Source organism: Salvelinus fontinalis, chromosome 35 (genome assembly GCF_029448725.1).
Source record: "Salvelinus fontinalis isolate EN_2023a chromosome 35, ASM2944872v1, whole genome shotgun sequence".
Taxonomy (NCBI): domain Eukaryota; kingdom Metazoa; phylum Chordata; class Actinopteri; order Salmoniformes; family Salmonidae; genus Salvelinus; species Salvelinus fontinalis.
Window position 1 is genome coordinate 19,326,288 of NC_074699.1, and position 18,579 is coordinate 19,344,866.

Consider the following 18,579-nt stretch of genomic DNA (forward strand, 5'->3'; position numbering starts at 1 on the left):
AACCCAGCAGCTTTTCAGTTCTTGACACAAAACGGTGCACCCGGCACCTACTACCATACCCCGTTCAAAGGCACTTAAATATTTTGTCTTGCCCATTCATCCTCTGAATGGCACGCATACACAATCCGTCTCAATTGTCTCAAGGCTTAAAAATCCTTCTTTAACCTGTCTCATCCTGGTCATCTGCACTGATTGAAGTGGATTTAACAAGTGATATCAATAAGGGATCATAGCTTTTGCCTGGATTCACCTGGTCAGTCTATGTCATGGAAAGAGGCTTCTGTTTTCTCCCAGAGTCTGAGTTCCAGCACCTTTTCCACATCATGCCCACATCATGCCAACCCTGGCAGTGCACACAAAGACTGAGGCTATGGTAGGCATGTCCACGTGTTTCAGAGCCAAACTGCCACAGAAATGCATCTCTCTGTGAAATTAATATATTCCTAACTGCAGTCATCCAAATCGTAACTCAATGGATGATTATTTGTTCAGGCATGGACCGCATGGTTTATTCTGTGGAGGCTTTACTTGACATAGCATTTCCATGCTTGCAGAGGGCATGTTGCTTACCACTCCATATGCAATGGTGTCTGTGTACATCCTCATCTCTGGGTAGATGTTGACCAGGTACCACCGAAACGTCTTACACTGGAGCCTCTTCCTCAGGGCCTTCCTCTCAGAGATATCTCCAATGTCTATTCCTGAGTCCTGCAGACACACATGCATGCAAACACAGAGAAACAGTTCGGCCGTGATTGCTGTAAAGATACAAATGCATAAAGATATCATGCATAGGAAAGGGCATATGTGCCAAGCTCTTAGGTGGAAAGAGGAATCAGATTCCCAGTTTCCCCTGATTTCAGAGAGGCAAGACTCACTGAGGAATAGTTTAAGTCCGTTTCAATGTGACATAACTCCTGCGAGCCCTTCATGTTCCCTGTATAAAGAACCGCAGGACTAAGTGACTGACTTTAACATCATCTGCCATTTCCTTACACTCACGTCCTCACGCTGCCACAGTCACGCTCTGGCCCAGGCTTCCTTCTGCAGCAAGCTGCCGCTCCTGTCCACTCTACCCTAATTATCTTAATTGCTGCCTCGCTGACAAACTTAAAAGCTGAAGCAGACCTGATAGATCCAACATCAACCGCAATGGAGGCAACTTGCAGCCTACTGAGATACGATAAATGGACTGACGAGAGTCTAATAGACAAAACAGCAACAGCTGTGACTTGAAATGGAATAGGTTTCTAATACGTCCAGACAAAATAAATTCACGAGACTAATCCTGAGACCAAATTTCCCTCCAAGCTTGTTGAGTAGAATTGCAGAATTCAGTGATTCGATATCAATTTAGAGATTTGCCTGCTGATGCTCATCTAATTGCTCATCTATTTGAAAGGAGTTTACATAATTGTGAGTATTGAGTGCAAACAGGAAAACTATTAAGCATCTAATCAACTCAGCCTTTGTTCAAAGAAACACTAGGCATCCCTGCTAATGTATTACAACATCTATATGTTATACAGTTGAAGTCAGAAGTTTACATACACCTTAGCCAAATACATTTAAACTCAGTTTTCACAATTCCTGACATTTAATCCTGGTAAAATTGCCCCGTCTTAGGTCAGTTAGGATCACCACTTCATTTTAAGAATGTGAAATGTCAGAATAATAGTATTTCAGCTTTTATTTCTTTCATAACATTCCCAGTGGGTCAGAAGTTTACATACACTCAATTAGTATTTGGTAGCATTGCTTTTAAATTGTTTAACTTGGGTCAAATGTTTCGGGTAGCCTTCCACAAGCTTCACACAATAAGTTGGGTGAATTTTGGCCCATTCCTCCTGACAGAGCTGGTGTAACTGAGTCAGGTTTGTAGGCCTCCTTGCTCGCACACGCTTTATCAGTTCTGTCCACAAATGTTCTATAGGATTGAGGTCAGGGCTTTGTGATGGCCACTCCAATACCTTGACTTTGTTGTCCTTAACCTGTTGGGGATGGGGGCGCTGTTTAGACTACTTATGCTAATGTGGCTAATTTTTTAAACGGCTTCCCACAAAATCCTTGATCGTACAATATGCATATTATTATTATTATTGGATAGAAAACAGTCTATAGTTTCTATAGGAGTTGAAATTTTGTCTCTAAGTGGAACAGAGCCCATTCTACAGCAATTTCCCTGACATGGAGTCAGATTTGAGACATGTTGGCCACTTTTCTGAAGTCAGTTAAAAGGGCACTGTCGTTGCTATGACTATACGGACACTTCTTACGTCTTCCCCTGGATGCCTTTACGTGATGACGATTCCAACGGGCTCGATTGCGCGTTCACAGGCCCTACAAATGAAAAAACTCTGAAGCTAGTCATTCTTTGGGAGCTGCGTAACGCGCGTGGAAGACACCGACCCTCTCCTGTTCCAAGCGTTAGTTTAGCCTGTTATATTTCTCCGGTCATCTTTTCACTCGTTATAGGAGTTAAAAACATCATAAGGTAGTTAATTTAAAGCGTTTTATAGCAATTTATATCCGTTTAGTGCGATTTTGGGACATTTATTTTTGCAACGATGTGAAAAGTTGGGCACGCTTTTCAGTTCATCCCGAACGCAGTTGACTTTTCCACATGGCAAGAGGACAGCTTTCCACCAAAAGACGATTTCTCCCAAGAAAGGATCCTTTGCCCAAGATACTGATGGAAGAACAGCTCAAGGTAGGACATTTTTATTATGATAAATCGTGTTTCTGTCGAAACATTTTAGTGGCTTAGGACGCCATGTTTTTTGACGTAGCTTCGCTTGGCGCAAACTGTATTGAAAAGTAAGGATAAATTAAAAAATGTAATAACGCAATTGTATTAAGAATTAAATTGTCTATCAATCCCTGTCCACCCAATATTTTTTAGTCACGTTTATGAGTATTTATGTATAAGAGTAGATCACTGTCTAAGTGGCGCAAGGACATTTTCTTTACCAGCTTGTCTACATTTCACATTGTCTAACCATGATTTTGGTGGCTAAATATAAACATTTTCGATCAAACTCTATATGGATTGTGTAATATGATGTTACAGGAGTGTCATCTGAAGAATTCTGAGAAGGTTAGTGAAAAAATTAATATATTTTTGGCGATGTTGACGTTATCGCCCACTTTGGCTAGAATCAATGCTGGGCTGCTATGTGCTATGTGCTATGCTAATATAACGATTTATTGTGTTTTCGCTGTAAGACACTTAGAAAATCTGAAATATTGTCTGTATTCACAGGATCTGTGTCTTTCGATTCGTGTATGCTGTGTATTTTTACGAAATGTTTGATGATTAGTAGTTAGGTAAACACGTTGCTCATTGTAATTATTCTAGTCCATTTGTGATGGTGGGTGCAATTGTAAACTATGCCATATACCTGAAATATGCACTTTTTTCTAACAAAACCTATCCCATACCATAAATATGTTATCAGACTGTCATCTAATGAGTTTTTTTGTTGGTTAGGGGCTATAAATATCTTAGTTTAGCCGAATTGGTGATGGCTACTGGTGTTGGTGGACAAATAAAAGATGGTGGATTATGCTAATGTGTTTTTAGGTAATAGATGTACATCTTTACATATTGTGTCTTCCCTGTAAAACATTTTAAAAATCGGAAATGTTGACTGGATTCATAAGATCTGTGTCTTTCATTAGCTGTATTGGACTTTAATGTGTGAAAGTTAAATATTTAAAAAAAATATTTTTTTTGAATTTCGCGGCACTGGTTTTTCAGTGGGGGGGGGGGGGGGTGCCGCTAGCGCCACGCTGATCCTAGACAGGTTAAGCCATTTTGCCACAACTTTGGAAGTATGCTTGGGGTCATTGTCCATTTGGATGACCCATTTGCGACCAAGCTTTAACTTCCTGACTGATGTCTTGAGATGTTGCTTCAATATATCCACATAATTTTCCTGCCTCATGATGCCATCTATTTTGTGAATTGCACCAGTCCCTCCTGCAGCAAAGCACACCCACAACATGATGTTGCCACCCTGTGCTTCATGGTTGGGATGATGTTCTTCAGCTTGCAAGCCTCCCCCTTTTTCCTTCAAACATAACGATGGTCATTATGGCCAAACATTTCTATTTTTGTTTCATCAGACCAGAGGACCTTTCTCCAAAAACTATGATCTTTGTCCCCATGTGCAGTTGCAAACCGTAGTCTGGCTTTTTTATGGCGGTTTTGGAGCAGTGGCTTCTTCCTTGCAGAGCAGCCTTTCAGGTTGTCAATATAGGACTCGTTTTACTATGGATATAGATACTTTTGTACCTGTTTCCTCCAGCATCTTCACAAGGTCCTTTGCTGTTGTTCTAGGATTGAGTTGCACTCTCTAGGAGACAGAACACATCTCCTTCCTGAGCGGTAGGATGGCTGTGTGGTCCTATGGTGTTTATATTTGCGTACTATTGTTTGTACAGATGAACGTGGTACCTTCAGGCGTTTGGAAATTGCTCCCAAGGTGAACCAGACTTATGGAGGTCTCATGATCCCATGATGTCAAGCAAAGAGGCACTGAGTTTGAAGGTAGGCCTTGAAATACATCCACAGGTACACCTCCAATTGACTCAAAGGATGTCAATTAGCCCATCAGAAGCTTCTAAAGCCATGACATCATTTTCTGGAATTTTCCAAGCTGTTTAAAGGCACAGTCAACTTAGTGTATGTAAACTTCTGACCCACTGTAATTGTGGGTCAGAGTAGATGTCCTAACCGACTTGCCAAAACTATAGTTTGTCCACAAGAAATTTGTGGAGTGGTTGAAAAATGAGTTAATGACTCCAACCTAAGTGTTTGTAAACTTCCGACTTCCGTCTTCTTCACAATACAGGTGTAGGATTTAAATTTTAGCCAGTTTACTACAGCAGTAAAATAATCCTGCTGCAACAGTTAATTTGAATTATTTTTTTATTTATTTAACTAGGCAAGTCAGTTAATAACAAATTCTTATTTACAATGACAGCGTAGGAACAGTGGGTTAACTACCTTGTTCAGGGGCAGAACAACAGATTTTTACCTTGTCAGCTCGGGGATTCAATCTGGCAACCCTCCGGTTACTGTTCCAAGAGCTTTAACCACTAGGCTACTTGCCACCCACAAGGCTACCTGCCGATTTATGTGGTTTATAATTAATGGACATTTGTTTAGTGGTTGATACATATTTGATAAGGGAAAATTAAGTCTGACATTTCAAAGTGGAATTTACAAACTTCAGAAGCCTTTTTAAACCTCAAATACTCTACAAGTTTAACTTCTTATGGCTGCAGGGGGCGTATTGAGTAGCCAGATTATATGTGCCCATTTCAAATGGCGTCGTACTCAATTCTTGCTCGTACAATATGCATATTATTATTACAATTGGATAGAAAACACTCTCTAGTTTCTAAAAACGTTTGAATTATTTCTCTGAGTGAAACAGAAATCCTTCTGCAGCACTTTTCCTGACCAGGAAGTGAAATGTCAGAAATCTATGCTCTGTTCAACCTCATGCCTATACATGGGCGTGTGACGTAGGAGTCTACAAACACTTCCTACGCCTTCCCCTGGTTGTGAAGATGCGGTGAGAGAAGAAATTTCGTGTCTATCTTGGTCAGAGGTAGGAATAAAAGGTCTTTGTTTGACATGATCGTCCAGTTCCTGTTTCTGGAGCACGCGAAAGAGGACACGGAAATGGCTTCTGTTTAGCTGTGGTTATGAAAGACGAACATCTCCGTCTTAGATTTGATTTGATACATGTCACCATATCATCGTAACGTATGTTTTTTCAATATAGTTTAATCACATTATTGAAACTTTTTCGGGAGTTTTGCCATGTTCCGTTTTCTAACTTTGTTGACTTTGGAGTAATCCGTGTCACTTGGCAAGTGCCCATGCTATATGAAGAGGGATATTTGCCGTTCCAGATCAAAACAACGACTATTCTGGACAAAGGACACCTTATCCAACATTCTGACGGAAGACCACCAAAAGTAAGAAACATTTTATGATGCTATTTCTAATATCTGTCGTGCATGTTGACTGGTCGTGGGCGTCCAAGTTTTTCTGTCTATTGTGGCTATGCTAATATCACGCTACATTTTGTTTGCGCTGTAAAACTCGGAAATATTGTCTAGAATCACAAGATGCCTGTCTTTCAATTGCTGTACACTATGTATTTTTCAGAAATGTTTTATGATGAGTAATTAGGTATTTGACGTTGGTGTCTGTAAATATTATGGCTGCTTTCGGTGCAATTTCTGATTGTAACTGAAATGTAAAATATGAATTATACCTGAAATATGCAAATTTTTTGAAAAAAACATATGCTATATAATAAATATGTTATCAGACTGTCATCTGATGAGGTTGTTTCTTGGTTAGTGGCTATTTTTATCTTTATTTGGCCGAATTCGTGATAGCTACTGATGGAGTCATAAACTGATGGAGTAAGAATATTGGTGTCTTTTGCTAACGTGATTAGCTATTAGATTTACATATTGTGTCTTCCCTGTAAAACATTTTAAAAATCGGACATGTTGGCTTGATTCACAAGATGTGCACCTTTCATCTGGTGTCTTGGACTTGTTAATGTGTGAAAGTTAAATATTTAAAAAAAATATCTTTTGAATTTCGCGCCCTGCACTTGAGCTGGATGTTGTCATAAGTGTACCGGTGTCAGGCTGCACCCCTAACAGGTTAAAATATCCTGTATTGTAGGAAAATTCTCCTGGGTGATCAAATTAAGATCCTAAACCTGTACACTAACGTACTACACATCACTCTTTATTTACAAATTACCACTAGCGAGACAATATTCCCCACCCTAACCACTTGCCCACCCTCCAATAGACATGGTTCAGTAGACATGTTTCAGTAGACTCCATCCAGTTAGCAGCTGACAGACTCTCACCTCCTGGGGGATGTTCCAGGCCATGTAGACATGGCTCTTAAACTCGTCCATCCAGACCTCCGCCACCCTCAGGGCGTTCCGTCTCACGTGAGACGTCAGGTCCTCAGTGTAGGGCTTGTGGGCACGCTCTATATGGGCGATACGTGCACAGGGCAGGACTTCCACACTGCCCCCACACTGCCACACCTGGTATCACACATAAAAAGACAGAGGGAAAAACTTGGTTAATCATCAGTTGTGCTAAAATCATGTTGCTGGGCAGGAAAAGACCCAGAGCAGATCTAGAGCTCCAGAGTGTGCTCCAGGAGAAAGACTCAGATCTGAAGCCTCTTACTTTGAGGCTGACAAGGTTACATAAGCTCCACCTCTCTACTTGATCCAAAAAGCCTGTCAGATGCAACCAGGAAGAAGAAAACCTGGAGACACCTCTCCTTGGTCCAGATAACACCTCACAGTACTGAGGGTGCCAGAAGCCTCATCAAAAAGGAGCACCATGTCTTCACTGACATCTGACATGCTGTGTCTGACTTAGTGGGGTAACAGTTTTAATTGCTGATGTGAGATGACATTTGGAGTCCCAGTGCCTTATGCTTAATGTCATGATTAATGGCTGCTAGGAGAGCGAGAGGGAGAGAGAGAGAGATAGAGACACACACAGCAAGAGCGAGAGAGGAAGAGGAAGAGAGAAAGAGAGTGTGTGAGAGAATGAGAAAAAGGGAGAAGGAGAATTCAGAGTGTAAGTAACAACATTCTTACAGTATGGCCATATCTCCTGCTCTTTCATAGATGTAGTGTAATTCTGTGAATCACTGTTGTGATAAAACTGTCTGTTCTTTGTCCCTTGTGGCTCTGTATATCTGTGCTCTACCGGCTTTTATCTCTGCTCTGGCCCTGAAGAGCTCATAGCCTCCAGTCAGGAGCCTCTCTCCTCTCTCCTCCCTCCACAGCACAGCACTAACTGACGTCCAACCGGGCTCCAACGGGCTAACATTCCATCCTGAGAATTCCTGCACACCGACATTCATTCCACATCTCCTCTTGTCAGGTTCAACGCGCAAAAATTCACTACAAAGCTCTGATGTTCTTCCAGAGTTTCTGGAGAGGTAATGCTCATTCCACAATGTTATCATTTCCTACATTGCTGCCCACAGCACTGCCTGAACTGGCATGGAGAGTAGATCCGCCTCAGCTGTCTGCAAGGAGTTTTCCTTCCTCTGTCTACCTATAGCACTCAGGGCCAGCCACAGAAAGCTCTAAGTCGTCTATCAGGGGATATGAAGCAGGACACATACATACATGCACACACACAGACAGACCCAGAAAGAGAAACAAGAGCACACAGAACAAAACACAATTACAGACCACAACAGTCAGACGACAGCGTTACAGGAGTGATACAGCTCAATGACGCAAGTCCTGTAATTGATGATGTCTGTGACTGCTGTGCTGTGATCTACTTCCAAGGATGAGGCACTCTGTCACATTCTCTCACAGAGGCGTTCAGTCTTGCTTTCCAGAGTCACCTCCTCTCCTCTGTTTGCTGTGCTCATTTCTCCATGGCAAACTAACCAACTGGCAATGTCAACACCCACAGTCCTATTTCCCCATCCAGAGTTTCTACTAAACAAACTGAAGCGGCAAAACAGGCATCTGTGAAAAAGTAACGTACATGTATGTCAATATTTTCCCCTGACCTGAGTGAACCAAGTGAACTGATGTTAATACACTACAGACAGAGAACAGACAGAAATCTTCATCAGTCTTTGATTGGAGAGGTGCAGTATAGGTCCTCAAGAACATCAAACTGCTCTCATCATCATTATCATCATCATCCTCCAATCTTCTCAGCACTTATGGTATGGGGCAGAGTATAGACACGCCAGATACAGACAGATTACAGACACATGACCTCAGTGAACCTTCTTCAGGAAAACCATTTCACAACCCACTCATTCTCTCTCCCACATGTCAAGACTGTATTTCATGTTACAGGAGCTGTGTATACCAAGCATCACAGAGGATGTGTTATGACAGTTTTCCAGCCATTGGCTTATTGTGTCAACATTGTGAATAGGGTGTTGAACGGAGCACCTCACAACATACAGCGTACAATTGGCTTTGGAATCTATGGAATATTTCCTGCCTACAATAACTAATATAGTAAAACAGTCTCAAAGCCTATGGACCTTAACATTAATAAAAATTCAATAATTGTTTTACCTGACATTTTCAGTAAATTACTTCTGTGTGACACATAGGCTACATTAATAGTCATTCGATGCAGTATGTGTTAATTTCCATGCAGTCTGCAACTACATTTGCAGTTCCAGCACCTACTTATCAACCAGAGATACCTGTTGCAGAGCATACTGTAGGTGCATGCTATGACTCCTGTTTACACAACATGACTGTATTGTATACTGTTTATAGGGATAGGATAGGGCTAGGATATAAATTAGTCTAAAGCTAGTTATGTTTTATTATGAAAATGTTCATGCTTTCCATACATATCCATACTCATTCAAAAACCTTTATTTTAACAAGGAGTCCCATTGGGTTATTCATAAACAGTCTTAGAGAGCATATAACATTTGCATAACTGATCTATGAGCTTCTTCACAGCGTTCAATGATCCCAATTTCTCCATCCAAAAGAAGTCACAATGGCTGCATCTCCAAAATGTGCAGGTGTTGTGAAAGAATATGTATGCAAAGCCATACATTCTCAATAGGGTTGAATGGCAGGAACCTGGTTACCGGTAAATTATAGTAAATTATTTATATGAACAGCATGGTGTGAAATGGAACTGTTAAATTATATGCAATGTCTAAAACTGGTTTCTCTACGGCCTCTGCATGATGAATCAACGCTCAGGGTGAGGACAGACAGCCCATCTCACAATGCATGTAGACCTATCATTTCTAGGGATGTGCGATATATCGGTGAACATATCGGCAATCGGACGATATTAGTTAAAAATGCCAACATCGGTATCTGCCCGATGTCTAGTTTAACACGGATGTGAAAAACCGATGTCAAAAGCTGATGTGCATACCTATATAACGTAGGTACATGACGTAAAGAAGCTATGTTAAATTTTGCACTACACGTGCAACACAGCGTTCCTAGCCTAGCCCACAATGTCTGCTGTGTGGATCGAGCAGTCACCAAGTCGAGCAGTCATTTGAAAGAGTAAGAACATTTCAGCGAGACAACTCAAAAGGCGAAATCCATTAGCGGCAAGATAGTGGAATTCATTGCCCTTGACAATTAACCATTCTCTGTCATGGTGATGTTGGCTTTTGCGACTGGTTGAGCACCGGTACACGTTACCAAGTGCGCTATTGTTCAGATGTTGCCCTACCAGAGTTACACAGTAATAGTGTCACTGCTATTAGCTTCCCGACATACTATGGAATGCCATTTGGGTCTTTGCGTGTCAAAAAAGATACACGTGAAATAACACTATTTGACAATAACACTATTTGACGGTTAAATAAGCTTTTAATTTCACACGTCAAATAACATAGTTCTATTATAGAATGTTGTGTGTTCTGAATTTGCACGTGCAAGCCACGCGCCACCACTACTATCAGTAACACTGACAAAGCAGTACAAAAAAGTCTGCAAACAACCAAACACCGTCCACGAACAATGTGTTTACAATACCGCGTTGGTAATAAAGCATTATTTGTTCGACCGCAACTTCTGGGGTAGCTAGCTAGCTTTAGCTTGGTACCTAGATAGCACCAATACAACCAGCCTGAAAACAATGACCAGTAGAAACTGCAGTCATTTTCACTATTCTTAGCAATGATTTAGGAATCCTTGTGAGTAAGTATTAGATAGGCGAACAACAAGTGGCTACCTATTGAAACTGAACTTCAGGTCATGAAAATAAATAGCTAGCCAGCTACTTAACCCTGTTGCCCAAAGCTAACGTTATAAGCAGCCTGCTAGCTTCATCTGACTAGTGAGGCTCGACTGCACCGGGTTATGTGTTGTGAAGCTAGCCACAATAAGGATTAGGCACAATAGTGAAATTTGCGGTTTGCCTTCAAAATAAAAGTACCTATTTGAAAGTGATGCAGAAGATTACAATTGGTGGAATCATGCCATATTTAGACTTTGTAATATTAAACAAGGTTGGAATGTGAAGTAATGAAATGGGATATCAGTCTCCTCGGTGACACCCATAGAACACAACTGAAGAGTTTACGCAAATATTAGCATTGTAGCTCTTATCAAAAAGGATTCTCAACAGTTTACCACCCTGAACAGATAATCAAATGGCAACCCGGACAATTTGCATTGTGTGCCCCCCCAACCCCTCTTTTTACGCTACTGCTACTCTCTGTTTATCATATATGCATAGTCACTTTAACCATATCTACATGTACATACTGCTTCAAATCAGCCTGACTAACCGTTGTCTGTATGTAGCCTCGCTACTTTTATAGCCTCGCTCCTGTATATAGCCTGTCTTTTTACTGTTGTTTTATTTCTTTACTTACCTATTGTTGCACTATTGGTTAGAGCCTGTAAGTAAGCATTTCACTGTAAGGTCTACTACACCTGTTGTATTCGGCACATGTGACAAATAAACTTTGATTTGATGTCGTGGGACTGTGACTGTGTGAAATCCCCTCCCAAGTCAGCCTATTGAGTGTATTGACATTCATATTGCACTGTACAGCTTTACCTAAGGATTGGGGATCAATGAAATGGGGTAACAGTCTACTCAATATATTTTTTCCCAACAACCTCCTCAGAGTTATCTGACTCCAAAACATCCACACAGTATTGTTTTTCCTCTGGAATAGTGTTCAATACACATAGTAGGTTGACAAATGTGGCTCAATTCACATTTGTTTCTTAGTCCTGCAATAAGAGCTACGATGCTAATGTTCTTTGGGTGTCACTGCACTGAGTAGACTGATACCCCACCATGTCATTGATCCACAATCCATAGGTAAGGCTGTACAGTGAAATAAGTATGCTCCCAATGCAATTCTAAAGTATAATACATCCAGTGTGATTTCAACAGATTTGTCAAATTAACAAATGATTGTCTTTTGTTGATTTTATATAACAACATTCCAACCTCGTTTAGCATGATCTATTAAATTATGGCATAATTCTACTATTTGTATTCATTTGCATCACTGTCAATGGCATACTTTTATTTTGAAGGCTAACCGCAACGTTCACGATTGTGGCTAATCCTTATTGTGGCTAGCTTCACATAGATGGATCCACCACCGGTTAATCAAATAAGAACTGTCTTATAAATTAGGGTTATTTTAGATGACACCTAGCTATATAGTTAGCTATAGCTACTGAAACAGATTGCCATTTTGCTATGTTTTTGGGGAAGAACATTGTTTGCATCCTAGAAGGCCAGCATCCCGGAGTCGCCTCTTCACTGTTAATGTGAGACGGGTGTTGTGCTGGTACTATTTAAAGAAGCTGCCAGTTGAGGACTTGTGAGGCATATGTCTCTTAAACTAGACACTCTAATGTACTTGTCCTCTCGCTCAATTGTGCATCGGGGCCTCCCACTCCTCTTTCTATTCTGGTTAGAGCCAATTTGCGCTGTTCTGTGAAGGGAGTACAGGATCTTCAGTTTTTTGGCAATTTCTCACATGGAATAGCCTTCATTTCTCAGAACAAGAATAGACTGATGAGTTTCAGAAGAAAGTTATTTGTTTCTGGACATTTTGAGCCTGGAATCGAACCCACAAATGCTGATGCTCCAGATACTCAACTAGTCTAAAGAAGGCCAGTTTTATTGCTTCTTTAAATCAGAACAACAGTTTTCAGCTGTGCTAACATAATTGCATAACGGTTTTCTAATGATCAATTAGCCTTTTAAAATGATAAACTTGGATTAGCTAACACAACGTGCCATTGGAACACAGGAGTGATGGTGGCTGATAATGGGCCTCTGTACGCCTATGTAGATATTCATTATTTATTTTTTTATCTGCCGTTTCCAGCTACAATAGTCATTTACAACATTAACAATGTCTCCACTGTATTTCTGATTAATTTGATGTTATTTTAATGGTCAAATGCTTTTGCTTTTCTTTCATAAACAAGGACATTTCTAAGTGACCGCAAACTTTTGAACGGTAGTATATATATATATATATATATATATATATACATATATATATATATATATATATATATATATATATATATATATATATATATATATATATACATATATATATATATACATATATATACATACATATATATATACATACATACATATACACACACACACACAGTACCAGTCAAAAGTTTGGACACACCTACTACACACGCACACACACACACACACCCACAGTGCATTCGGAAAGTATTCAGAACCCTTTAAGATTTTTTTGCACTCTTCCTAGAGCTGGCCACCCAGACAAACTGATCGAAAAATAATTTAAGCAATTTTAGAACAAGGCTGTAACCTAACAAAATGTGGAAAAAGTCAAGGGGTCTGAATATTTTCCGAAGATGTCATATTCTACATCTTCAGGTAATAAATTAAATGCAGTATTAGCCTTATATTTAGCTAATTAATGATGGGTTATGCATAATAAGCTTCTAACTCATAGCGTCTGTCTCTTGCGCGATACACACGCACCAGTGCTCTGCTGGCCTCTCTCCTTAAAAAACGCTCCTTAGCTCTTGGAGTCCCATGCAGGAAAATCTAGACTCGAATAGTTTGCTCAATTAGCATTTCTTTTACCAATAGACTACTTGAAGAGGGACGGAAGCTCTTGTTAGCTGAATGTTGAATACAGCAGCCAGAAGAGTGAACGCGATATGGCGGTAGGCTATAGCAGTTATTTACTCAGACCCACAATCATTCAATCTTCGTGAAGAGAAGTGAAAGCCTTCTCTGCATCTAATTCTAGTCCTATATTATTCATGGCTGTCATTAGAATGATGAAGGTAAGGACAACAAAACTTGTTTAATTTAACTGTTAAAAGTGAGGAAGGAATGAAGCAACAATAGAGAGAGAAAGAGGAGGTAGACTAATAACATTAGGGGAAATATTATGAAAGGTATATATATATATGTGCCAGCCTAGTAATTTGAAAAATAGGCACTATTATATTTCAAAATTCATATCTAATTCTTTAGCCTATACTTGTAACTTTGTAGGCCGCATGTGCTGCACCAGAATTGGATGTTCTGTCCATGCTTTATCATGGTTTGAACGATGTGCATAAAATAGGCTACAATATAATAGGCTACAGTATAATACAATACAGTAATACAGTTCACAATCAAAAGGATTAGCCTACTGGAGCTAGTTCAATTTATTTACCTAAGAGAGCATCTACATCTATGGGCTTTTATGTTTTCTGTCGTGGGTAATGTGCAGTAGCTTATATAATATATATTGAATAACGGCACATTCATTTGGGCTTTTTTGGGCTTGGGCTCATTAAATGTCTAATGTAGGGCCCATAAAATTGATTTAATGGCTCAGGCTTGAATTTTTCGATCAAAGCTCTAATCAAATCCAGACATAGGCCTATTTATATACTTTCTAATGACACTCCCGGTTTTGGCGGGAAATACTCAGGATGGAACATTTGTAAAATACCGGGAAAATATTAAACCCTAATTCTCACCCTCTAGCAAAACAAAAGTACATTTCTGCTTTGTATTTTATGACCGAATTAGACTTGAGGGATTATCTTTCAGAAATATAATTTAGATTTGGCCGACGTCTACAGCTGGGTTTTTCATCAGAAAGGACAGAAACATGTTGTGCCCTCTAGCTCCAACAACAGCCAGTCAGCACTACTGTATATTTCCATTCCCTAGCAACACATTCTGCAAGCTAAAGCAGCACACAGGGGACAGTTATGTTAAATCTCTAACACATACAATAAATAAATGAACACCATTCATTGTAAATGCCATTCACATGACATTTCATGATCCTTGCATATTTTCTTCCAGTGAAATAATGAAAACATGGTGCAGCTGTCATCCTGATACACCCAGGACATCCCCCTACAGATTAAGCCCAAGCCTGGACCAGAGAGGTCCCCTGCGCTGTGCAGCAGTGTTGGCCTTGTGTGTGAGTGTCTCTGTGAATGTTCCTTAGCGCTGTTCTGGTGTCAGCCAGAGTGTGTGCAGGCAGGTGGTCTGCAGGCAGGACCAATATCCTGAAACAGGCTGGCCCTGCTGGAGCTCAGTGGGGTTGCTGATCTGGGACCAGTTCCAGGGCCTCTATGGGCTCCAGTCCTGCAGCTCTCAGTTCACTACATCACCTTGTCAGACCAATGCCTCCCATCAGTCCACACATCCAGAACACAGAACAGAGCTGCAGGCTACGCCACATTAACCCTCCAACCAGGGACCAGGGGTCACTTCCTATATGACGCCGTCCAGATACAGACCCCAGCCATTAAAACAGCATGGGGTACAAGCAGCACATCCGGAGGCACAGATATCCTTTGTCTCTATTTTTTAGAGGTAGAGTTAACTGAAATGATTCATCAACTGTTTGTACATAGCGGTATGCAGGACACTGATGTATTATGTAGGTGATAAAATCACCAATGTTTTCAGCAGAAAGCAATCAGCAGGGCCATTATCAAGCCCCAAATCCTGAAAGCATGTAATTTTTTGAAGGAAAATTACTTATGGGACTAATCTCCTCCTCTTTCCTAAAGAGTGACTGTTGATTACATCTGTCATTACCGAGGATGGATATTTCCCCACGTTGGCATTACATGGTAAGCCTTCTCTCTCTCTCTCTCTCTCTCTGTCTGAGGCTGTACTGTAATCTACAGAGTACAGCTGGAGGAACACTGTGTTTGTCCCCTGTCTCTGGGTGTTATTGTTGGAGTTGATTGCTGTTTTAGTGGCGGTATATGTACAGTGAGTGTGGCAGGGTTATTATTAGACCTCCCTGGGGAAGTCCTGCCTCCTCTGGCCCATCTGCTCATTGTACTGCTGAGATCACACCGACTCTGGCTCGGAGACAGAGCTGAGGCAGGGGAATGGACCGTCACTCACACATACAGGGAATATACTTGACTGGAGGTATGCTCGACAGTCTGGAAATATGACGTAAGATTAACACAAAGCAATATAACTGGCACAACCCAAAGCAGTCTTTGAAGTGTATAAAAGGTGTTGATTTAAAATCTGACATTTTTCTTTGCTAGGAACTAAGGGGGCCTTTAAAGACTGAAATAGAAAAAAAAAATATGACTTTGGGGTGGTATAACTCCACCTAGTCCTCTTACTACACATTGTTAATGTGTTCTAATTACAGACCGCACAATGCTTTGAGCCAGAGGACAATTTACATAAAAAGTAGAGGGAGGCCAAACTCTAAAGGTAGGGCTGCCAAAAACAGTGTGGGTCATTATCACTGTTAATTCTCCAGGATCCGAGCCATTGCCTAAATGAACAATGCCCTGTGCCTGCTGGAGGTGGCGTCATTACTCACCCTGACCCCCAGCTCCACGTTCTCGCCCCCGTACACCTCCATCCCCTCGTCAAGCAGGCCAATTTCCTCAAAGTACAGCCTGTCCACCACGAAGCAGCCAATCAGAGAAGGGCTCCTACACCATCACACATGGAGTAGATACAAAATGTATTTACATGTGTTAGTCGACCTACTGGATACTTTGCTTAACTAAAAAAGAATAACTTGGGAGTCATGAACACATTAATCAATCAATGTGTATTTCAATGTGTTTTCCTATGTGTTATGTCCTGTTTTTGTAGAAGTTTTGTAGAAGTCCCCATATTCCTACCTACCTAATTGGAGCACTGTTGTTGGCCTGGTGAAACCAGGACTTGGGTGGGTTGAGGTAGCGGCACCACAGCTCCCAGTCGAAGCCCTGAGCAGACAGTGGGTACTCTTCAATCTCAAACGTGTCGTATTTGATGTTATCAAACGACGGAGAGATTATGCGTGTTCTGTCCTCCTGAATTCTCATGAGAACAGGCTCAGCCCTTCAAACACAGTAGAACACAATTAAGTTTGAGCATGTGAGAAGCTATCTCAATTACCTACCCTACACATGTAAACGAGGACCATGTGCAATATATAAAAACTCTGCAGGGTCCATTGTAACTAAGGGTCCAAAAAATGTAAAATATAAAAATGTGTATTTTCCTACTAGCACTGACTTTGCTGATAACTACTTTATTGAGGGAACATGTATTACTATGACTGTGATCTGTGGTTGTCTCACCTAGCTATCTTAAGATGAATGCACTAATTATAAGTCGCTCTAGGATAAGAGTGTCTGCTAAATTACTAAAATGTATATGTAAAATATAAGCCACTGGGAAAACAGAAACGTGAGAATAGAGCATAGATGTGTTAATGATTCCTTCATACACAAAACAATGCAAACAGTATACAATAATTGTGCAATCATGCTCAGTAATGGCTTGGATTAGCCACATACCGATAGTTACAGGTTACTGGGTGGTAGGTAGCCTAGCGGTTAGAGCGTTGGGCTAGTAAACGAAAGGTCGCTAGTTCGAATACCTGAGTAAAGAAAGTGAACATTCTGTTGATGTGCCCTTGAGCAAGGCACTTAACCATAGTTTGCTCCAGGGATGCTGTACTACTATGGCTGGCCCTGTAAAACAACACATTTCTCTGCACCTATCTAGTGTGTGACAATAAAAACAGATTAGGTTGTAGAAGCTGAGTTGGAAAATGAATCTATTGTATTCTGAACAAACTATGTGCGTAGGCGCTCCTGCCAAGTATTCAGACTGAAACAATGAATCAGCCTGTAGCAAGCGCACATCTAGGTAAAAGCATTCCTGTGAGATGCTATTTGTGCTATGTAGGTTTAATACCGAATCAGCACAGATTAAAAACAGAAATACTTGGGATGCTGTTCAAACCCCCCTGACAGATTTGGGTCAGGCTGTTGAGACCACAATTCGACGGTATGAGAACTCTGTCAGAGCAATGATCGTTGTGCCCCAGGGAAGTATGGGAAGGGCCTATGTGAAGGCCTCACACACTTCCTGCCACACTGTCATCATAGACAACATGCCATGCCAACACACTGGCAACTCTTAGCTATACCTCAGAAGGCAATAGTCCACAATCAAATGTGGCTTTGAGCATGGCCATAGAGTGCTGTACCTGAGAACCCATATGCCTCATAAATCAGTTTATTGAAGTGTGTTAATGTACTTTGTGTGTATGTCATGTGACTCACCAGCCTATGTTGAACTCCACGTGGGCGTCGAACAGGGCCACAACCGGAGCGGTGGCCGCCCTCCACCCACTCACCCTGGAGCGGATCAGACCCTCCTGCTTATCATGGCGCACCACCTTGATGAAGCCAGGCCGATGGCTGTTGGTAGCAGACACAAAGTCCTGTAGCTTCTCCTTCAGCTCGTCTAAAGGAGAAACACACATGATTATGCACACACACGCACATGCACACAATAATGTGTTAAACCTTGAGTTTCCTCAATCTTTGGTGAGGTAAGTAAGAGATGCTACTGATGATACATAGACGACACCACGCCCAATAGACTCCATCTTATCCACCTTGGGGTATTTAAGGGTAGGGGGAGGCAGCCAAAAGCAGTCATGCTCCACTGGTTTGATCACTAGACCAAAGAACTTGCCTCCAGTTGTAG

General features: G+C 41.1%; 1 protein-coding gene across 1 annotated transcript in view; it reads right to left on the reverse strand.

The window, feature by feature from the left end:
- The window catches only part of LOC129834466 (polypeptide N-acetylgalactosaminyltransferase 18-like), an 88,035-nt gene that overhangs the window by 16,680 nt on the left and 52,776 nt on the right, over positions 1-18,579 (reverse strand). Inside the window, exons 4-8 of the mRNA XM_055899473.1 lie at positions 18,150-18,333; positions 16,717-16,914; positions 16,403-16,517; positions 6,915-7,100; positions 571-708 (exon numbers count right to left, since the gene is read on the reverse strand). Of these exons, the coding sequence (XP_055755448.1) occupies positions 571-708; positions 6,915-7,100; positions 16,403-16,517; positions 16,717-16,914; positions 18,150-18,333 (821 nt within the window). The remainder of the gene's footprint in view (positions 1-570; positions 709-6,914; positions 7,101-16,402; positions 16,518-16,716; positions 16,915-18,149; positions 18,334-18,579) is intronic.